The sequence below is a fragment of the Hemicordylus capensis genome, chromosome 2 (genome assembly GCF_027244095.1).
Source record: "Hemicordylus capensis ecotype Gifberg chromosome 2, rHemCap1.1.pri, whole genome shotgun sequence".
In the NCBI taxonomy this organism is placed as follows: domain Eukaryota; kingdom Metazoa; phylum Chordata; class Lepidosauria; order Squamata; family Cordylidae; genus Hemicordylus; species Hemicordylus capensis.
The window spans coordinates 189,929,488-189,949,071 of record NC_069658.1 but is presented as its reverse complement, the minus strand read 5'-3'; the positions used below and the strand labels follow the sequence as shown (position 1 = coordinate 189,949,071).

At 45.7% G+C, this 19,584-nt stretch overlaps 1 protein-coding gene across 1 annotated transcript; it reads left to right on the top strand.

Moving 5' to 3' along the window:
- The first annotated feature begins 1,315 nt into the window (after positions 1-1,315).
- On the top strand, positions 1,316-2,272 carry LOC128343740 (olfactory receptor 13H1-like). Its single transcript, XM_053293172.1, has one exon. The coding sequence runs from the start codon at positions 1,316-1,318 to the stop codon at positions 2,270-2,272; it is 957 nt and encodes a 318-aa protein (XP_053149147.1).
- Positions 2,273-19,584: the final 17,312 nt, after the last annotated feature.

Genomic DNA, 19,584 nt, shown 5'->3' with positions numbered 1-19,584 from the left:
TATCCCCAATAGACCCATAATCTAAACAAACACACACAGTAGATACCAGCAAATAAGAAAACATCTATTTATGCTGTCTTAGTCACATAACAACAGAAGGTTTTGCAAATACGTGGGAACAGGAGTACATGACAAATAGCCCCGGTTAAGTTTGTCAGTGGATCTCAGAATACAATAATGAGAAAGTTCATAAAACAAATTTTTCAATGAATTGTTAGTTAGATATGTTTATGTAACATTCTTCCTTTGAATATTGTATTATTTAATAAAAAGATTAACAAATCAAATCTGTTTGAAAGGGAACTAAAACTACTTCATCTAAAAATCAGTGCAGTACACATTTACTATCCTGGTAAATTGATGGATATAGATTGAAGGCTATTATAAACCACTATATACACAAATTTACACCTGTCATTGCCTGAGTGGTGGTTTCAAGTTTGTGTTTGTGGTCTTTCTTCCCCATTACCTATGGGTGTTTTGAGGTCAGGTGCAGGGCTGGCTCACTAATGAAATGTGGTGAGGTGGCCACCAGGCGATGGATTGGTGGAAGAGATGGCAGCTGACGCTCCACGAAAGCCCTGCACACACCCTGTACTAGGGATGTGCACAAAAACAGTTTTCTCGGTTCAGTTTGAATCTGAACCTCCCCTCAATCCACCCGCAAGTCTCCCAGGCCTGGTTCAGCCCAGTTTGGGCCCAGTTTGAGCTTCTGTGCACATGCACCGGCCATGTTTTTTGCCTTCCTGCAAGTGTACAGGCCATTTGCATAACCATGCAATTGCATTTTCAAAAGGCAGAGGGTGGGGAACAGACTGGAAGGAATGGCAGAGGAATTGTGTTTTAGGCTATCTAGCCCACCACTCAACTCCTCCATACTTCCTTCCAGTCTGCTCCCTGCGCTCTACCTTTTGAAGAGATGGGGAGGAGGAATGCGGGGAGGAAGAGCAACAATGGCAGCAGGGAAAGGGGGCTGGGGAAAACTGACAAGTAGAAAGTGCTGTGCACTGCTGTGGGAGCAGGTTGATTTGGTGCTGAGGGGAACTGGCATGTGGTACTCTACATACCATGGGTTGGGATCAACAGTTTCCATTCAGGTGCTGGTGAGGGTCTTGGCCTCAGGTGCTGATTAGATGTCTTATTGGCCTGCCATATTCCTGTTCCTAAATAGCCACATTGAATTTAACATACAAATAAACAAAATTGGAACAAAGATATCACGAGTCCACCATTATTATCCAGGGGGACATCATTTAACATTCTATCTAGTGTATTTTGTGTCCATTTTTGCCCTCCCTGCAGGTAATTCCACATCATGGGAAGACTTCACAACTCCACCATTCTTGAAGGCAATAACGAGACTGAGCCAGAGATCTTCATACTGACAGGTCTCTCCAGCCAGCCCCTCATGCGCATGGTGCTCTTTGTAGTGTTTCTCTTCCTCTACCTGATCATCATAATTGGGAACAGTCTCATAATTTTATTGATCGTAGTAGATTCCCACCTCCACACCCCCATGTATTTCTTCCTAGGCAACCTCTCCCTTCTTGATATCTGCTATACATCCACCACAATCCCACAGATGCTGACCCACAGCTTTGCAGAAAAACCCACCATATCCAGTGCCAGATGTTTTGCTCAGATGTGCATCTGTCTCTTCCTTGGGATAGCGGAATGCATTTTATTGGCTGTCATGGCATATGACCGATTTGTGGCTATATGCAGCCCACTTCACTACACTCTTACCATGAACAAACAGATGTGTTGCTGGTTGGCTGCCTCCTCATGGCTACTGGCTTCTCTTCTGGCGCTTGTGCCATCCTTCACCATGAAGATCCAACTGTGTGGCCACAATGTCATCAATCATTTTGTATGTGAAGTGCAGGCTATTGTAAAATTGGCATGCTCAGATATTTCAGCCAATGTGGGCTTGGGAGTGGGCAGCAGCATTTTCACTCTCCTAGTACCTTTTGCTTTCATCCTGGTGACATACTTCCGCATTTGTCTGGCAGTGCTGAAGATCCGCTCAGCACAGGGCTGGAGCAAGGCTCTTTCTACATGTGGCTCCCATCTTACAGTAGTTGGGATCTTCTATGGCACAGCTATGGCCATGTATTTGAAACCTCCAGACAGATCCTCAGACCAGGACAAGTTTGTTGCTGTCTTCTATGCAGTAATCACCCCCATGCTCAACCCTCTGGTCTACAGTTTGAGGAACAAGGATGTGAAGGGTGCCTTGTGGAGAATGATGGGAAGGAAAATGGATTCCTAAGGCCTATGTTCTGGAGTACTCTTCTTCGTGTCTTGTGTGCCATTATTACTTTCCTTCAACAAAATAAGTTTAGTGCCACTTCTGACTGCCATCAAATCAGTGATATTGTGGGAAGTGGGAGAGAGAAGGTTCAGTCACCAGTTTGATTTCAGTACAGTGGCTTGGAAATATGTTGATGCATTCCTCGGGAAATGTTTTGATAGCTAATTTCCACAAATTTTCTTACATACCTATTCTTACAGATACCACCTTAAGTGGCACAGCGGGGAAATGCTTGACTAACAAGCAGAAGGTTACTGGTTTGAATCCCCACTGGATATATCAGGCAGCAGTGTTATGGGAAGATGCTGAAAGGCATCATCTCATACTGTGTGGGAGGAGGCAATGGTAAACCCCTCCTGTATTCTACCAAAGAAAACCACAGGGCTCTGTGGGTGCCAGGAGTCAAAATCGACTCAACGGCACACTTTACCTCATTCTTCCAGATAGCTGGAATACTTTACCACATACCCAGTCCCTTTCCGTCCCACTAACATCCAAAGCCCTCCTTCCATTCTCTTCAAACCCCACTTTCTGAACTGGCATGGCATGATATTGCCACGGGCAATGCTCATGCAGCATCTTGCTGTAGCTAGTGTGTTATCACCAGCTGTGCCAATTGTTAGTTGGAGTTAAAGGGAAGAGAATGATTATGGGAGGTAGAAGAGAAGGGAGTCAAGGCTTGACTGGGATGGTGTTGAACATAATTTGTCTATGGTTCAGAATTTAACCCAAGCAGAAGAATTTGATAATTTGTTTTTCTAAGATTGTAAATAAAATCAGATTCTGAGGCCCCTGATACTTTACTCTTGTTTGAGGTAAGCATCATGAGAGCCCCCCCCACCCCCAATTCATCTCCATGCCCCAAAAGGATGAGCTCAGGGCTGGCCTTTTCAGTAGGCATTATGAAACACTTGCCATAGGTGGTGTTTGAAAAAGCAGAAGACACCACTCTTCCCACCCCACCCCACGATCTCAGTGGATGCTATCCTACCTGTCTTTCTCCCTGCTACTTATCCCCCAGCCAGTCACCTTTCTACCTACTACTTATTGTCAGCCAGTCAGTGCAGTTGTAAAGGTGTACAAGCCAGCCTGTCGGCCAGTTCGAGCTCTGGCTCAGACAAACCGGGACTGGTCAGGTTCAGCCATCGAGCTGGGCTGAACTGGCTCATGGACTGGCTGGGGTGGCGGGGGGTAAAGTGGAATGTAAAGTGGAATCTGGTGAGGACTCCCCTTTACAAGTAAAGGGCATTCCCATTAAATGTGGGGTGGGGGTGGGAGAAAGGCTTCAGTTTTCCTGTAAAATGCAGGTGCTGGAGGCGGCAGGGAGGGCGGAGGCAGTGGAGACATCAGAGGCAGTGGCAGTGGTGGGGCCCCCCCTCACCGGCCTCCCAAATGACCGCCCAGGCTAGCTGCAGCCTGGTTCAGGCCTCAGCAAACACATGGGCCATTTGCGGTAGGAGCAGGAAGAGGTGGCATTGGTGCCTTCCCTCAGGTGCACACAAATATGATGGGCCTCCCTGGATGAGTGACACATCTGTAGCAGAGTAAGCAATGGCAGGGAGGTCTTGCTAGAGAAAGGATGTCAGTTTTGGAAGGAAGACATGCATTCAGTCCTTCTGAATGAGTCCACCCTTGTAATCAACTATATCTGCTAGTCATGATTAATCTGCCCAATCACACCACAAGGTGCAGCATGCATGGGACCAGTATGGACAAGCGCAGCCCACACAGCATGAGTGGAACTGCATGGAAAAGATGTGCACATCACCAGCATCCCATGCTTCTAGCTCAAAAATTGAACGAGCTAGGTGTGTGTGTGGTGGTGGTGGGGCTGGTTCTCATGATCAAAGTGCCACCAACCGTTGGGCAGAGGAGGGAATAGGAAGCACTTGTGCTCCCAAAACTCAATTGTCCAGGCAGTGAAAATGTCAGTCAGATGACCAGGAAGTGATTGAGTGTGAGGAGTCAATGATAGTTGGGCCTAGACTTGATCTAGGGTGGAAGAGTCACCTGCCTGCATCAACCAACTATGACTGTACCTCACACCCAGAGAAATGTCCCAGTTCTCTGCCTGACATTTTTACCCAGATGATTGAGTATTGGGAGCACGTGCATCTCCTCCTCCCTCCTTCAACTGACTTTCGGTGGCACTTTGATCATGAAAACCAGTCCAGAAATAGAATTTTCTCCTTTGTTTCAATGTACACTCCTCAGCAGCAGACCCATACACTTGGCAGGACCAGTAGTGGAAACAGACTTGAACTCTGGCCTTCTAGGAGTTGTGCCAGAATCCAGCTCATTTGAATGGAAGCCTACATGCAAGCACTGTTAGATATTCCCCTTCAGGGATGGGGCGACTCTGGGAAGAGTATCTGCATGCAAAAGATTCCATGTTCCCTCCCTGGCATCTCCAAGATAGGGCTGAGAGAGACTCCTGCCTGTAACCTTGAAGAAGCCACTGCTACTCTGTGTAGACAATATTGAACTAGATGGATTAATGGTTTGACTCAGTATATGGCAGCTTCCTAAGTTCCTTACTCTTGCGCACCAAACAGCTTTATGGGTTCTTCTCCCCATTGCACTCCTCCTCCTCATAACTGGCTCCTCTCCCTTTCTTTCCCAATATCAACTTTCCTTTTGTGAATTCCTTCTCTGTGCATTCTGGCACTTATGCAACTCATTCTTTCTGCTCACATCTTCCCACTCCTCCTCCTAGCCCTGCAAGTCTTTCTTCATCTTCTCTGGGCATGAGGGTCCCATTGCCAGATTCCTTTCATACCTGCTTTTATAGTATCACTGAGTTTTAGAGCTGGAAGGGGCCTAGGGCATCTTCTTTTCACAGGTGCCTCAGCTCACCTCTCCTTGCTGAAAAGATGTAATAAATGCTAGAAGAATTTAATGAAACCCCTTCTTAAGGGCCAAACTATATATTGCACCCAGACAATAAAGACACAAGACAAACTTAAATGGTATAAAGAGGCCACAACTTTATTATTAATAATTTAAAGAGATGGGGATAGGAACTCTACCCCCTACAGTTTGTTATCTATGGGCACACTACCAATGGAGCGAGCCCGTCCAAAAATGCCATGGCTGACACAACTTGGCTCCAGGCAGCCTCCTTACCCTAGGGGTTGAGGCTGCCCTTCCTAGCTGACCTAATGTCAGGTGTCTGCAAAGAGCATCTGCCCCCACCCCCACCCCGCCCCCTGAAGCTGCAGAGCCTTTCAGGAAGGTGTTGCTTCTTCAGATTGGAAGAAAATTCCCAGTCAAAGATCCCTGAGCCATAAAGCATCTAGGTCTTGGCTGGGTCCTCTTTTCACTAAATGCATGCCTAAGGTGCTCACCAGCCCTAAAAGTTGTAATGAAACCACATTGTACCTGTCATAGCATGGAGCTAGTCTAATTCGGCCCCTTGTGCCGCCCACCACCCCTGAAGCAACACAGCCAATCTCCTCTGTACATCACATAAGAAAATGTCTGTCCCTCTGGGGAAAAGAAGTATTCCATTGCCCCTATAAAACTCTGGAGAAGAAAAAAACAATGTCTGGGTGAGGAATTGCTCCTCCATCGTGGAATGAGATGAACCTACACATGTCCCTGTTAATCTTCTTCCATGCCCTATCTATCTTAACTGGGCTCCTTGTGCCTCTCCAGACCCATCCCCCAACCCCCCAACCCTAAACTAACTCCCAAGTTTCTCCCCCCCCCCCTGCAATGTAACCAAAAAAAAAAAATCTCGAGAGGCATGTTGGGCTCCACATGCTCCCCCCAAAACTGGTAACAACTGACTAAACAGCATCCCATGACAACTGATCCACTAGACGGACGCTCACTGCCTTAGGCTGAGGTGTGTTCCAAAACCGGATTCATGCACCTGCTTGTGGGCCCCAAAAACCATAAGGGCTATTCTCACGACCGATGGAAACTGGGCTAGTTTCCATTGATTTTGAGAACCTCCGGGCTTACGGGCGAGCCTGGTGGTTCAACAGCAGCTAACTCACCTAAATACCCCTCCCCCCTAAATGAGGTTAATGGAGCGAGTGCTCCGTTAACCATGTTTTTGTAATTATGTGTCATCCACGGGTGGGTTGGAGAGAGAGGATGGGGAGAGGGTGAGGAAGAGGGGAGGCAGTGGTGCATTCCTGGGGCTCTGAGGGCTGGGGCACGGCATAGCAGCACTCCCTTCTCAAGACTGCCAGAGCTCCCGTGTGAGCTGTGGCTGGGCCAACTGAAGCTGCTGCTCATCTGGGCAGCTGGATTGGCCATCCGCAATGAGCTACTGCTTATCTGCAGGGTGAGCGGGTCAAGTCCACTCTCCCCGCAGAACCCCTTAAGGCTCTACACACTGATCATGTGTAGAGCCTCATAGAATGACTGAGGATCAGCACTCTGGTTGGTCAAACAGGCACCCAGGGACCTGGGAAAAGAGAAAAAGCTGTTTGGTATTTACTGTGTAACTAAGCATTGTCTCTTTTCTTGTCCAAGGCATCTTGTCGTCTATATGCATGTATCTTTGTTAAGTCCTTGTGGTGGAGTCAGTCTACACTTCTATTGATTGGCTGTTTTATCAGTTTAGTTGGTTTTGTTCTCCCCCTCTTGCAGAAGAGACTGTTACCTAGTTAGCTAGAATTAAGAAAATAATAAATAATTAAAATGTTTCTGCAACCAAAGTTAAGCCTCTTGTTTAATTCCTTATAAATCAAGGAATCACTCTGCATCACTGGATTATGGGCTCAGGTGTGTGTGTGTCCCGATGGCGCTGGGTGAACCTGCAGCACCAACACCTCCCGGTGGCACCGGCCACTGGCCTTCCATTCCCTGGCCGATGCCTGCCATGGGCGGCTGGGGATCAGCCCCGTTCTGGTCCTCTTACACACAACCCTGGGTATTGGGTCTTCCAATGGGCTTTCCAGGGATTACAGCAGGTCTTCAAGGAGTGGATGAGCAGGTACGGCTGGGGCAATAGGCCCGCCCATGGTTCCCTTGCGGGACCAGCGAGTGCAATGCCACCAGGGGTCAGGCAGGTTTTTACCCTATGGGAATCTTACCCTCTTCACAACATGCCCCCTACGGTGGCATGGGGCTGCCTTTGGGCGACCATTTGCTCCCGGCTACCCGGGAAAAGATTTTGAAAGGCGAATATGTTGACATATTTAGTCTTTTATTTCAGGAGCCAGAGGTCAAGCATAAGGAGGGTGAATCCTGTAAGGAACATGAGGTGACTAAGCGCAAACTGGTCGAGAAAACATGGAACAATTGGTTGTCAGGCTTCACTATTTATATGGGAGTAATAGTTCAGGCGCAACTGGCTAGGGGCCCAGCGCTTTTAAAATATATGGACATCATTCATAGGGCGGTTTCTGACTTTGCGGGCTCCTCCTGGATCCGCTATGACGAAAGTTTCTGCATGCGGGCTGCCTTGGACCCCTCCTTACCGTGGGACACACCCCTGCAGGAGCTTTGGCTGGTAATTATGTTTCCGGCCCGCCCCATAGAGGGGGACTGGTCGGATAGTGGGCATTTGCTCTCCAGGTCGCATGGGATCTCACCAGCCACAGCGGTGGGCCAACAGTGGGTTCAACCCCACATGGTCTGCTGGGAATTTAACAACGGTGGCCGGTGTTCGAGGGCATTGTGCCGTTTCAAGCACGCATGTGGGCTTTGCGGTGCCAAGCACCCGAGCTCCACATGCCCTAGGGCCATGGTTGGGAGTCCCGGCTCAAAATTCAGGCCAGGTAGCAATAAGAAAGGAGGCCCCCCTCCACCCCCTGCGGGTAAAGGGACCCAGCCCCATCAGGCTTGAGGTGCTTGGGCACTTGCTGGGGACCTATCCCAATAGGTCTGCCGCCACTTATTTGTTTTCCGGTTTCCAAGAGGGGTTTAGGTTTCCGTCTTTATCCCATCGGGAGCCATGGATGTCCCGTAATCTTAGGTCCGTCGTGGGTAAAGAGGCGGTGGTGTTGAAGAAAATTAATAAGGAGGTTTCTGCTGGTAGGGTCCTGGGCCCTTTTGACAGCCTCCCCTTTCCCTGTCTACGGGTATCTCCCTTAGGGGTGGTCCCCAAGAAAGCTCCTGGTGAATTTCAATTGATTCACCATCTTTCACACCCCAGAGGGTCATCTGTCAATGAGGGAATTCCCGAAGTTCTTTGTTCAGTGCGTTATACGTCCTTTGACGACGCAGTTCAGATTGTGAGGGGCCGGGGAGTAGGTGCGCTATTGGCCAAGTGTGATATTGAGTCAGCCTTCCGCTTGCTTCCTGTGCACCCCGAGGACTTTGACCTCCTGGGTTTTGCCTTCGCAGGAAAATTCTACTTTGATCAAGCCCTGCCAATGGGCTGTTTCATTTCCTGTGCAGCCTTTGAGGCTTTCAGCACATTCCTGGAGTGGGCAGTGAGACAGAGGGCTGGCTTGGTATTTACCGCTCATTTTTTAAATGATTTTCTTTTTGTAGGCAGGAGTAATTCAGGAGAATGTCTGCACTTGCTACGCTGCTTTATGGAGCTGGCAGAAGAGCTGGGCGTTCCTCTGGCCAAAGAAAAGACAGAAGGGCCAGTCACGCAGCTTTCCTTCCTAGGGATTGAGTTGGACATGGTGGCGGGTTGCTCAAGGTTGCCGCGAGCAAAGCTGGGGGTCCTCTTGGACCTTGTTAGGGCTTTGGGGCATGCCCGTAAGGCTACATTGAGGGAGCTTCAGGTAGTAGCAGGGCACCTTAACTTCGCATGCAGGGTGGTGGCCCTGGGGCGGGCTTTTTTATGGCATCTCTGTGATCTGATGGCTGGGCTTCGGGCCCCTCATCACAGGGTTAGGATCATCGAGGGAGTCAGGGCCGATATGGCTGTTTGGGAGTCCTTTTTGTTGGACTTCAATGGCGTTTCATTTTGGAAGAGCGAGCAGCTCCTCGAGGCTGAATTACAGGTCCACTCGGATGCTGCTGGGGGGATAGGCTTCAGGGTCTATTTTAGGGGCTGTTGGTGTGCTGCCCGCTGGCTGGTAGATTGGGCACAGCGTGGGGTCACCAGGGACCTGACATTCCTGGAGTTTTTCCCCATAATGGTAGCAGTGCACCTCTGGGCTGACGAGTTTTCTAACTCGTCAGTTCGTTTTTGGTGTGATAACCAGGCCGTGGTGCAAGTTATCAATACTCATTCCCACTCCCGGAGGGTTATGGGGCTCGTTAGGGTCTTCGTGCTGCAATGCCTTCAGGCCAACATCTTGTTTCAGTCTTGCCACGTGCCAGGGATTCGGAACAATATTGCTGACGCCCTGTCTCGTTTTCAGGTGAACAGGTTCAGGGAGTTAGCACCCGAATCAGCAATGCACCCGGAGCCTATGCCTGCCTTTCTGTGGCATCTTGGCAGGTAGAAACTCAGCTTGCCATAGCGGCTTCACTGGCACCCAGCACCAGGGCGAGTTATTCGTCCAAGATTGAGGCCTTTTCCCTTTTTCGGAAGGCGGAAGGCCTGGCGGAGGTTTGGCCGGTACCGGTTAGTCACTTGCAGAAGTTCCTGGTGCTCCTCCATAGGGCGGGGCATGCTGTGTCTACCTTCAGTGGTTATCTGTCTGCTTTGGCATTTGAGGCCCAAGCCAGAGGGGTCAAAGATTTCTCTAGTGACCCCCGGGTTAGACGTATGCTGGAGGGTTGGTCTAGAGAGTGTCCTGCGGGAGTTGACGCTAGACGCCAAATTACCTTGGATTTGGTAGCTGCCCTGCTTGGGCAGTTGCCAGGCTGCTGTGGGGCCCCCTGGGAAGTCCCACTTTTTCGAGCAGCAGTACTGGTTGCCTTTTTTGGAGCTTTCCGGCCCGGTGAGTTATTACCAAAAAGCAAGGGTTCCCCTAGGGACGGTTGCCTGCGGTTTTCAGATCTGTCCTTTTCAGAGGGAGAGGCGCGTTTGCTTTTACACCGTTCTAAAACTGAACAAAATGGTAAGGGACATGTCGTCCGCCTGGCGGCTGCCAGCAACTCTTCACTTTGTCCAGTGACTGCCTTACAGCTTTACCTGGATTTAGGGCCCTTCCCAGGGGGCTGTTTGTTTGTGCATGAGGATCGGGGGCCCCTCACTCAATATCAATTTTTGGCCGTCATTCGGAAGGCCTTGATTGCAGCCAGGGTCCCTGTGGAGGGACTTACCTTGCATTCATTTCGGATCGGGGCTGCCACCACTGCTACTCACGTGGGTTTGCGAGAAGACGTCGTCCAGAGGATTGGGCAATGGAAATTCACAGTAGTCAGGCGCTATGTGCACTGAATGGGGTGTGTGTACTGATACTGATACACTGTTTTTCTTGGCAGGTGCTGGGGGAGCAGCGGCTCCCGTTCGGGTCCTGGTGTGTGACCATTCGTTGGTCTTTTGGGCCTTCAAGTGGACCAGCACCTCCCACTGGGGCACTCAGTTGGGATTTGGAAGGAGGACCTTGGTTTATTGGTTGGGTATGCAGGATATGCTGTGGAGCCAGCTGCTCCCTGTTATCCAGGACCATTTAGCTAGGTTTCCTGAGCCGGATATCATTGTTCTTCATTTAGGCGAGAATGATCTAGGCAGGCGGACTGGCCTCTCTATCGTTCAGCAAGCCTCTTCCGATCTCGCGGTGTTGCAGGGTTGGATACCTGGGGTTCGCATATTATGGGTTAACTGGTTGCAACGCAGGGTCTGGCGGGGGATTCAGAACGTGCTGGGCATTGAGAAGGCTCGGCGTAAATCTTCCGCTGCCATAGGAAAACTGGTGCAGGCAGCGGGGGGTGAGGTGCTGCTACAGCCCGGGTTGACTGCCTGTTCCCCTGAGTTGTTTTGCCCTGACGGAGTTCACCTTTCTGAGATGGGATGCGACCTGTATCTTAGCAACATTCGGATGCCTCTACATACCAGTCTCAGGGGAGTAACAGCAGAAGAGAGGGCATGTCCTTAACTTCTGCCTTAGGTTCCCAGTGGCATCTGGTGGGCCACTGTATGAAACAGGATGCTGGACTAGATGGGCCTTGGGCTTGATGGAGCAGGGCTGTTCTTATGTTCTTATGTTCTTATGTTCAGTGAAAGAGTTAAGGGCATGATAGCTAGGGGGGAAAATCTGTGGTGCCCCACTTCCCTTGATGCCCTAAGCACGTGCTTGTTTTGCCTTATGGTTAATCCAGGGCTGCTTACCTTGTTTCCAGTCAGTATCATTCATGAGAGAGAACTATGAATACACATTGATCTTGGGCTATTTTCTGTACCCTGTTGGAGTCCTCTCTTGGAGGGAACATTTACAGGCACTTAAGTTTCCCTGACTCAGCACTTAAACTCCAGTGACATAAATATTAGCTGTCATTGTCAACTCCTGCTCCTATATTTTAGAAAAATATCAGGGAATTTTCCTAGGAACAGAGCAACATTTTTTTGTAAGTTTGGTGTAAATTAAGAGGGGGGGGGGATAATTATTAGATCAAACTTTTAATGCCCTTTTTAGATGATAGTTCCTGAACTGATTACACCTCTGAAGTTTTGGAAGGATTTGACATCTACATTTCATATGAGTTTCTTGCAAATTGGACACAAATCTCATGGCAGGACTGACAGAAATCTATTAAAATAATCAAACTGACTTTCCTAAGAACTAGCACTCCAGCATCTAAATTGGTAAAAATGAGCAGGCCCTCATGGAAGGTTTATCCCCTCATGGAAGGTTTCCATTCCTGAAAATTTCATCTGATTCAAAAAAATACATTTAAATGTATAATGAATTGTAATTTGCTGATTGTAATGAGTGGAAGTGAGAAATGATTAAAAATGAATCAAAATTGAGATGGAGCAATTGCCTGTATGAAGCAAATTATTGAAATGGGGAAAAAATGAATCAAGTCACCAAATGAAGAGTGAAAACTGAAACAAAATATTTGAACATCCAGAATTGAGTGAAGAGATGCTGGAAGAGCAATCATGGAATAGACAAAGACCAAATGCATTGTGTGAAAGTTCAGAGATGGGAGAAGAAAGTTTGCAGGGAGTGACATAATGGGACATCAGAAGAGAGCATAAATGTAACAAGTATAAAAGGCTATTGTTTCCTGCTGGTGATAAAACAGGACTGTATGTTCCAGTACCCCAGGCAATATATAACATTGGATCCAACCCCAAAGAGATAATAAAATAATATCTGAATCCATGAAGGTTAGAACCCCTCTCCACACGAACATGAACATGAGCCAGTGTGGTGTAGTGGTTAGAGTGCTGGACTAGGACCGGGGAGACCCGAGTTCAAATCCCCATACAGCCAAGAAACTAGCTGGGTGACTCTGGACCAGTCACTTCTCTCTCAGCCTAACCTACTTCACAGGGTTGTTGTGAGGAGAAACCTAAGTATGTAGTACACCGCTCTGGGCTCCTAGGAGGAAGAGCGGGATATAAATGTAATAATAATAATAATAATAATAATAATAGGTGCTGCATTAAAAGATGTCAATGCTGCACTTGCCGAAATAACAACCAATAATTTGCAAGAAACAAACCAACTAATGTACAGTGCGGCAACAATAACAACACAAGAGCTCGGATATAAGATAAGTGGACCTGTAAAAAAAGAAAGTAGTACATCACCTAAATGGAAGATTAGATTAGAAAATAAAATCTCCAGGCTTAGATCAGATGCTAGTAAATTGAAAGATATGAAAGACAAGAAGCTGAAGAATGAAAACACCAAACAGTATCTGATCCAAAAATACCACCTAGATTCAAGGAAAATTAGAGAAGTCCAGGAAATAATAAAGCAGCAAATAACAGCAGTGTCAAAGAAGATTAGCAGATATGAAGCCAGAATTACACAACACAGGCAGAATCTCCAATTCCAGTCGAATCAGAGACATTTCTACCAAAGCATAGAAGGAGAAACTGCAAGAAACCTAGAAACACCAAAGAAAGAAGAAACAGTGCAATTCTGGGGGAAATTATGGGACAATCCAATAGATTATAATAAAAAAGCAGGCTGGGTGAAAGAGGTAAAAAAAATGTAACCAATAAATGCAAGATCTAATAATAACACCATGATTAATAAGTGAAAGAGCAAAGAAAATTAAAAATTGGACTGCGCCAGGCGACGATGAACTGCATGGCTTTTGGCTTAAACACCTAACAAGCCTTCATAAACAACTATCAAAACTGTTCAATCACAATTTGCATGGAGGTGATATTAAACAATGGCTAACAACTGCAAAAACTCATCTCATCATGAAAGACCCAGCAAAAGGTGCAGTTCCAAGTAATTATAGACCGATAACCTGCCTGCCAACCATGTTCAAATTATTAACTGGAATAATTGCAGATGAAGTGATGCAACACTTATTAACTAAAAAACAGCTTCCAGTTGAACAGAAAGGAAATTGCCCGAACACCAGAGGCACAAAAGACCAGCTGCTGATTGACAAAATGGTTTTAGAAAATTGCAAGAGAAGAAAAACCAATCTAAGTGTTGCATGGATTGACTACAAGAAAGCCTTCGATTCATTGCCTCGCACATGGATACTAAAATGCTTAGAAACAACTGGTGTCAGCAAAAACATTCAGATATTTATTTAAAAAGCAATGAGCATGTGGAATACACAGTTAACAATCAATGGCGAGACACTTGGACAGGTTAGCATTAGAAGAGGCATTTCCCAAGGGGACTCACTATCCCCTCTGCTGTTTGTAATCGCTATGACCCCACTTTCACAAATACTCAACAAAACAGGCCTCGGATACCAAACATCTAAAACATCCAGTAAAATCAACCATCTGCTGTACATGGATGATCTGAAGTTGTATGGAAAGTCCCAGTCAGAAATCGAATCACTGCTAAACACTGTCCATATATTCACTAGCGATATAGCAATGGAGTTTGGACTAGACAAGTTTGCTGCATTAATAATGAACAGAGGAAAAATAAGAAAAACAGAAGGAATAGAACTGCCCAATGGAAGCAGGATCAAGAACCTGGAAGAGAAAGAACATTACAAATACTTGGGCATTCTCCAGGCTGATAACATCGCACACACTGAAGTTAAAAGAAAAATTGGAAGTGAAAACATCAGGAGAGTTAGAAAAATCCTCAAGTCCAAACTCAATGGCGGGAACACCATACAAGTCATAAACACCTGGGCTATACCTGTTATCAGATACACTGCAGGAATAATAGACTGGACCCAGACAGAGCTAGAGACACTAGATCGTAAGACCAGGAAAATCATGACCATCAATCATGCTCTGCACCCCTGCAGTGATGTAGATAGGCTATACCTCTCTCGCAGCTCAGGTGGAAGAGGAATGCTGCAAGTCCATCAAACAGTAGAGGAGGAGAAAAGAGGCCTTGAAGAGTATATAAAGCACAGTGAAGAAGATGCACTTCAAATGGTCAAGAACGAGAAACTATTCAACACCAATGAAACAAAGCAGGCCTACAAGAAAGAACAAGTCAAGAACCGAGCAGAAAAATGGAAAAAGAGGCCACTGCATGGTCAATATTTGCACAATATAAGTGGAAAATCAGACATCACCAAGACCTGGCAATGGCTTAAGAATGGCAACTTGAAGAAAGAAACAGAGGGTTTAATACTGACTGCACAAGAACAGGCACTAAGAACAAATGCAATAAGAGCAAAAGTCGAAAAGTCAACAACAAACAGCAAGTGAAAGAAGCCTTTGTAAAGAAGCAGATGAAACAGTGGACCACCTAAACAGCTGTTGTAAAAAGATCGCACAGACTGACTACAAACAAAGGCATGACAAGGTAGCAGGGATGATAGAACATCTGCAAAAAATACAAGCTACCTGTAGCCAAGAATTGGTGGGACCATAAAATTGAAAAAGTTGAAGAAAATGAAGATGTAAAAATATTATGGGACTTCCGACTACAAACAGACAAACATCTGCCACACAATACACCAGATATAACTGTAGTTGAGAAGAAAGAAAAACAAGTTAAAATAATCGACATAGCAATACCAGGGGATAGCAGAATAGAAGAAAAAGAAACAGGAAAAAAAATCACAAACTACAAAGATCTACAAATTGAAATTGAAAGGCTGTGGCAGAAAAAGACCAAAATTATCCCAGTGGTAATTAGCGCCCTGGGTGCAGTTCCAAAAGACCTTGAAGAGCACCTCAACACCATAGGGGCCACAGAAATCACCATCAGCCAATTACAAAAAGCAGCTTTACTGGGAACAGCCTATAATCTGCGACGATATCTATAACAACAACAACAACATTGACAATAAAATTCAGCCATCCCAGGTCCTTGGGAAAGACTCGATGTCTGGATAAAACAAACCAGTCAATAACACCTGTCTGACTGTGTAAATAAATAAATAAATAGTGGGATTCCCCTGCAAGCTGGGCACTCTAGGTGCCCAGTTCTGTGACTGCTTGGGCTGCCTCCAGCCGGAGCATACACACAACTAGGGATCTGGGCAGAAGGGCATACTTCTGCTCTTGTGCCCAGGTAAAAACCCAGGGGTTGTGTACACCACCCTAACCACTATACCACAGCTTGCTTCTGATTGACTCTAAATTAAATATTATATTTGCCAAATATTTGGGGAAATGGGTTTATTCATTTCAGTCAAGAGGCATGCAGCTTTTCAAGTGAGCTGAGATAACAGGCTGTGATACTAACCAATCCTTCCGTACTGGTGATGAGTTAATTGCATATTTGCGACATATTCCCAGAGGTGTAGGTCTATCTCTTTGTGCTGAGACCATTGCAGGGACTCAGGGCCACAAACATGGTTGGTAAATACTTTCAAGTTATAATTAGGGGGACCTTCTGTCATCTTCATTTAGTCCCACAAACAGGTTGGTTTCCAGGAAGAATACTTCAGATTTATTTTTAAGCATTTGATATTATTAAACTAATTTAATAGGTATAACTAATTAGGAGTGGGGTTTGTTTTTTTAGCATGACAGGAGATTTTAAATATATTTTCATCTGAAATGGTTGATTTTGTTTTAGCTTGCAGATATTATAATTGTTGCCCTTTTGAATTCCAGAGCTTCTCAAATCTCTGGATGATACTTTTTACGGAACTTTTCCTGAAATGGGCTGTTTGTTCATGCTTCATCAAAGAACAGAGGAAAATGCAGGCTTTCCCAAACAGATTTACCATGAAATGTGAAAATATGAGGAAAGTCCTTTTAAGGTTCTGTTTTACACTCCTGCAGGGTTTTGTAAATGCTTGTAGCTTCATAGTCAGAAGATAGAAGACTTCCACTTCTATGTGTACTAGAGATGCTTGGATGGGCTGGATCTCCCAATTCCCAGCAAGAAGAAGAAGGTTGTTCCAGTGGGTGTGCTGATAGCTAAAATAATTGTCCTGAGCTGGAACAGCTGCCGAGTATTTATGGGCTCTCTACATAGGATTACATAGGAAGCTGAATTATACTAACTGAGTCAACCCTTAGTCCACCAAGCTCAGTACTGCCAAATGGCAGCAGCCCTCCAGGGTTTCTGGTGGATATTTACCACCCCTATCTGGAGATTCCAGGGATTAAACCAGGAATGTTCTACCATTGCAATGAAGGAGAAAAGGGGCCTATCAAAGAGAAAGGCATGCAGAATAGGGGTGTGCACGGAACCGCCAAACTTCAGTCCAGCACTTGGGTGGGGGGTTGCTTTATTTGTTTGTTTGTTTGTTTGTTTGTTTGTTTGTTTGTTTTTACATTTCTATACCGTCTTTCGTTAAAAACAACCCCAAGGCGGTTTACAAAAATTAAAACATACAATAAAAAGCAGTAAAAACATCAAGCTAAAAACATATAAAAACAGGCATAAAAACAATACAACAGATAAAAACACACCGAAGCAGCAGTAAAAACGATTATGTAAAAGCCTGGGTAAAAAGCCAAGTCTTTACAAGCTTTCTAAAAGCCGTGATGGAGTCCGAGGGGAGCAGGGGGAGGGTTTACTTACCCCTCCCGCCACTTTCCCGCTCTGGCGCCCGTAATTTTAGTAGTAATTGGGGCGGCAGGATACCTCCCTGCCACCCCTTCCCCCATTTCACTATGAAAAGCTCCTGGAAGTCCTCCGCTTCACATCTCTCTGATGTGCGTGCGCAGAGGACTCCTTGGAGCTTTTCATAGCGAAACGGGGGAAGGGAGGTATCCTGCCACCCCAATTACTACTAAAATTACGGGTGCCAGAGCAGGAAAGCGGCAGGAGGGGTAAGTAAACCCTCCCCCCGCTCTTAAAGCAACCCCTCCACCCAAACAGAACCGCCCAGGTCTAGACCGTTCCGGGCACATCCCTAATGCAACAGAGGTGACAATGCCTGGACCTAAGAAAAAACTGAATTCTGTTGTGGTTTTACACATATTTATTCCATGTGCTTTTTCACTGTGCTGTTCTGTTCGTTATCTGACCTGCCATGCATGGATCCTGCTCTCTCCCCACAGAGCTCAGGGAACTCACATAAACCATCTACCCACTCCTCCATTCTATCATCTCATCTACCTTATTGGGGTGATAGGGCTGGAACCACAATCTTTCCGAAGTGAAATTAAAAAGAAATTTTCAGGGTTTTGAGAAATTTACAGAAATTTTCAGGGAACCCTGCAATTTTCAGGGTTCCTCCCAAAGAGAAACATCTGAGAATGTTCCTAGATAGTTTCTCCAAAACCTTGAGAAAGAATGGTATGTCCAGTGGCCAAGATCCACCTAGTACACGCTTCATGGTTGAGTTGGGATTCAAACCCTATTCTAGGTACAACACTTTAATCACTATAAGTTCTTGAGTTGTGCATGTTCACATTATCAGCAACAAGGAGAAGCCTGTATTCTTATTTTCTATTTATGATTGGTCGTAATTATTTTTCTGCATGAAAAGGCCATTCCCTACTTTTTAAATCACTCAGCAAGTATGCTGGGGCAGGCTGTAGAATCTGAAATATACATAATGTACACAAGAAATAAATGGGGCCCCATAAAAATGCATAGAGAGCTCAATTCATGCTGTTCCTGTGATCCTTTCATCCCATTTTGCTGCCTAAAGGATTCTTTGGATAGGTGGTCAGATTGGGATGCAAGGACACACATCGAATTCCCCCTTTCCTTGAGATCACTTTCCTCCCAGTACATGATATATTTCTCATCAACATGACAGAAGCACGCATGGCACACCACTGTGGTTTTTTTGTTGTTTGCTTTTTAAAAAATAAGTTTTTTATTAAGAAGTAAACAACAAGAAGAAAGACGAAAAAGAAAAGCAAATCACCATAGAAATAGTATAAAGCAATATCATCATAGTGAGAAATATCTTTTTTTCTAATTAATTACATTAGTAAAGATCAGAAAAGACATCAAAAACAAAATAACAAGAAAAAGAAATTCCTTAAACATATTAAAAACACTACAAATCAAATCCAGAAAATGGGAACAAGCTTTGACCCCTATGGATATTGTATATGGATAAAAGGTTCCCAAACAGACATGAATGACTCAGTAAATATACTAGGGGTGTGTATTTTGGAATTTTCTTGTTTTGATTTGTATCCGAATCGAAACACCCCCGTTTTGTTTTGTACCCAAATTTTCTGAATCCGAATCAGCCCTGTTTTGTTTTGTACCCAGATTTTCTGAATCTGAATCAGCCCTGTTTTGTTTTGTAGCCGAATTTTCTGAATCTGAATCTGAATTTATTTGGATTTTTAAAAAGGGTCCCAGGGCAAAAAGAGTGGGTGGTGGTGGTAGTGTCCAATGGGTGGAAGCTACCAGCCAAATTTCAAAGGAATTAGGCAAAGGACTGCTTTTTTGTGAATTTTTAAAGTTTACACATCTTTAAGAATTTTCCCATAGGGAATAATGGGGGTTCCAGCAAATGTATCGCTTCAAATCAAGGGGAAAGGGATGACCCAGAGCGGAGTGTGGTGGGTGGTAGTTCCCAATGGGGGCAAGGAAACTACCAGAATTATCTCAAAAGAATTAGGAACATAGGAAACTGCCATATACTGAGTCAGACCATTGGTCTATCTAGCTCAGTATTGTTGTCACAGACTGGCAGTGGCTTCTCCAAGGTTGCAGGCAGGAATCTCTCTCAGCCCTATCTTGGAGAAGCCAGGGAGGGAACTTGAAACCTTCTGCTCTTTCCAGAGCGGCTTCATCCCCCGAGGGGAATATCTTGCAATGCTCACACATCAAGTTTCCCATTCATATGCAACCAGGGCAGATCCTGCTTAGCTATGGAGACAAGTCATTCTCAGCCACAAGACCAGTTCTCCTCTCCATTGGGCAAAGGGCTGATCTTTTGTGAATTGTTGAAGTTTACGT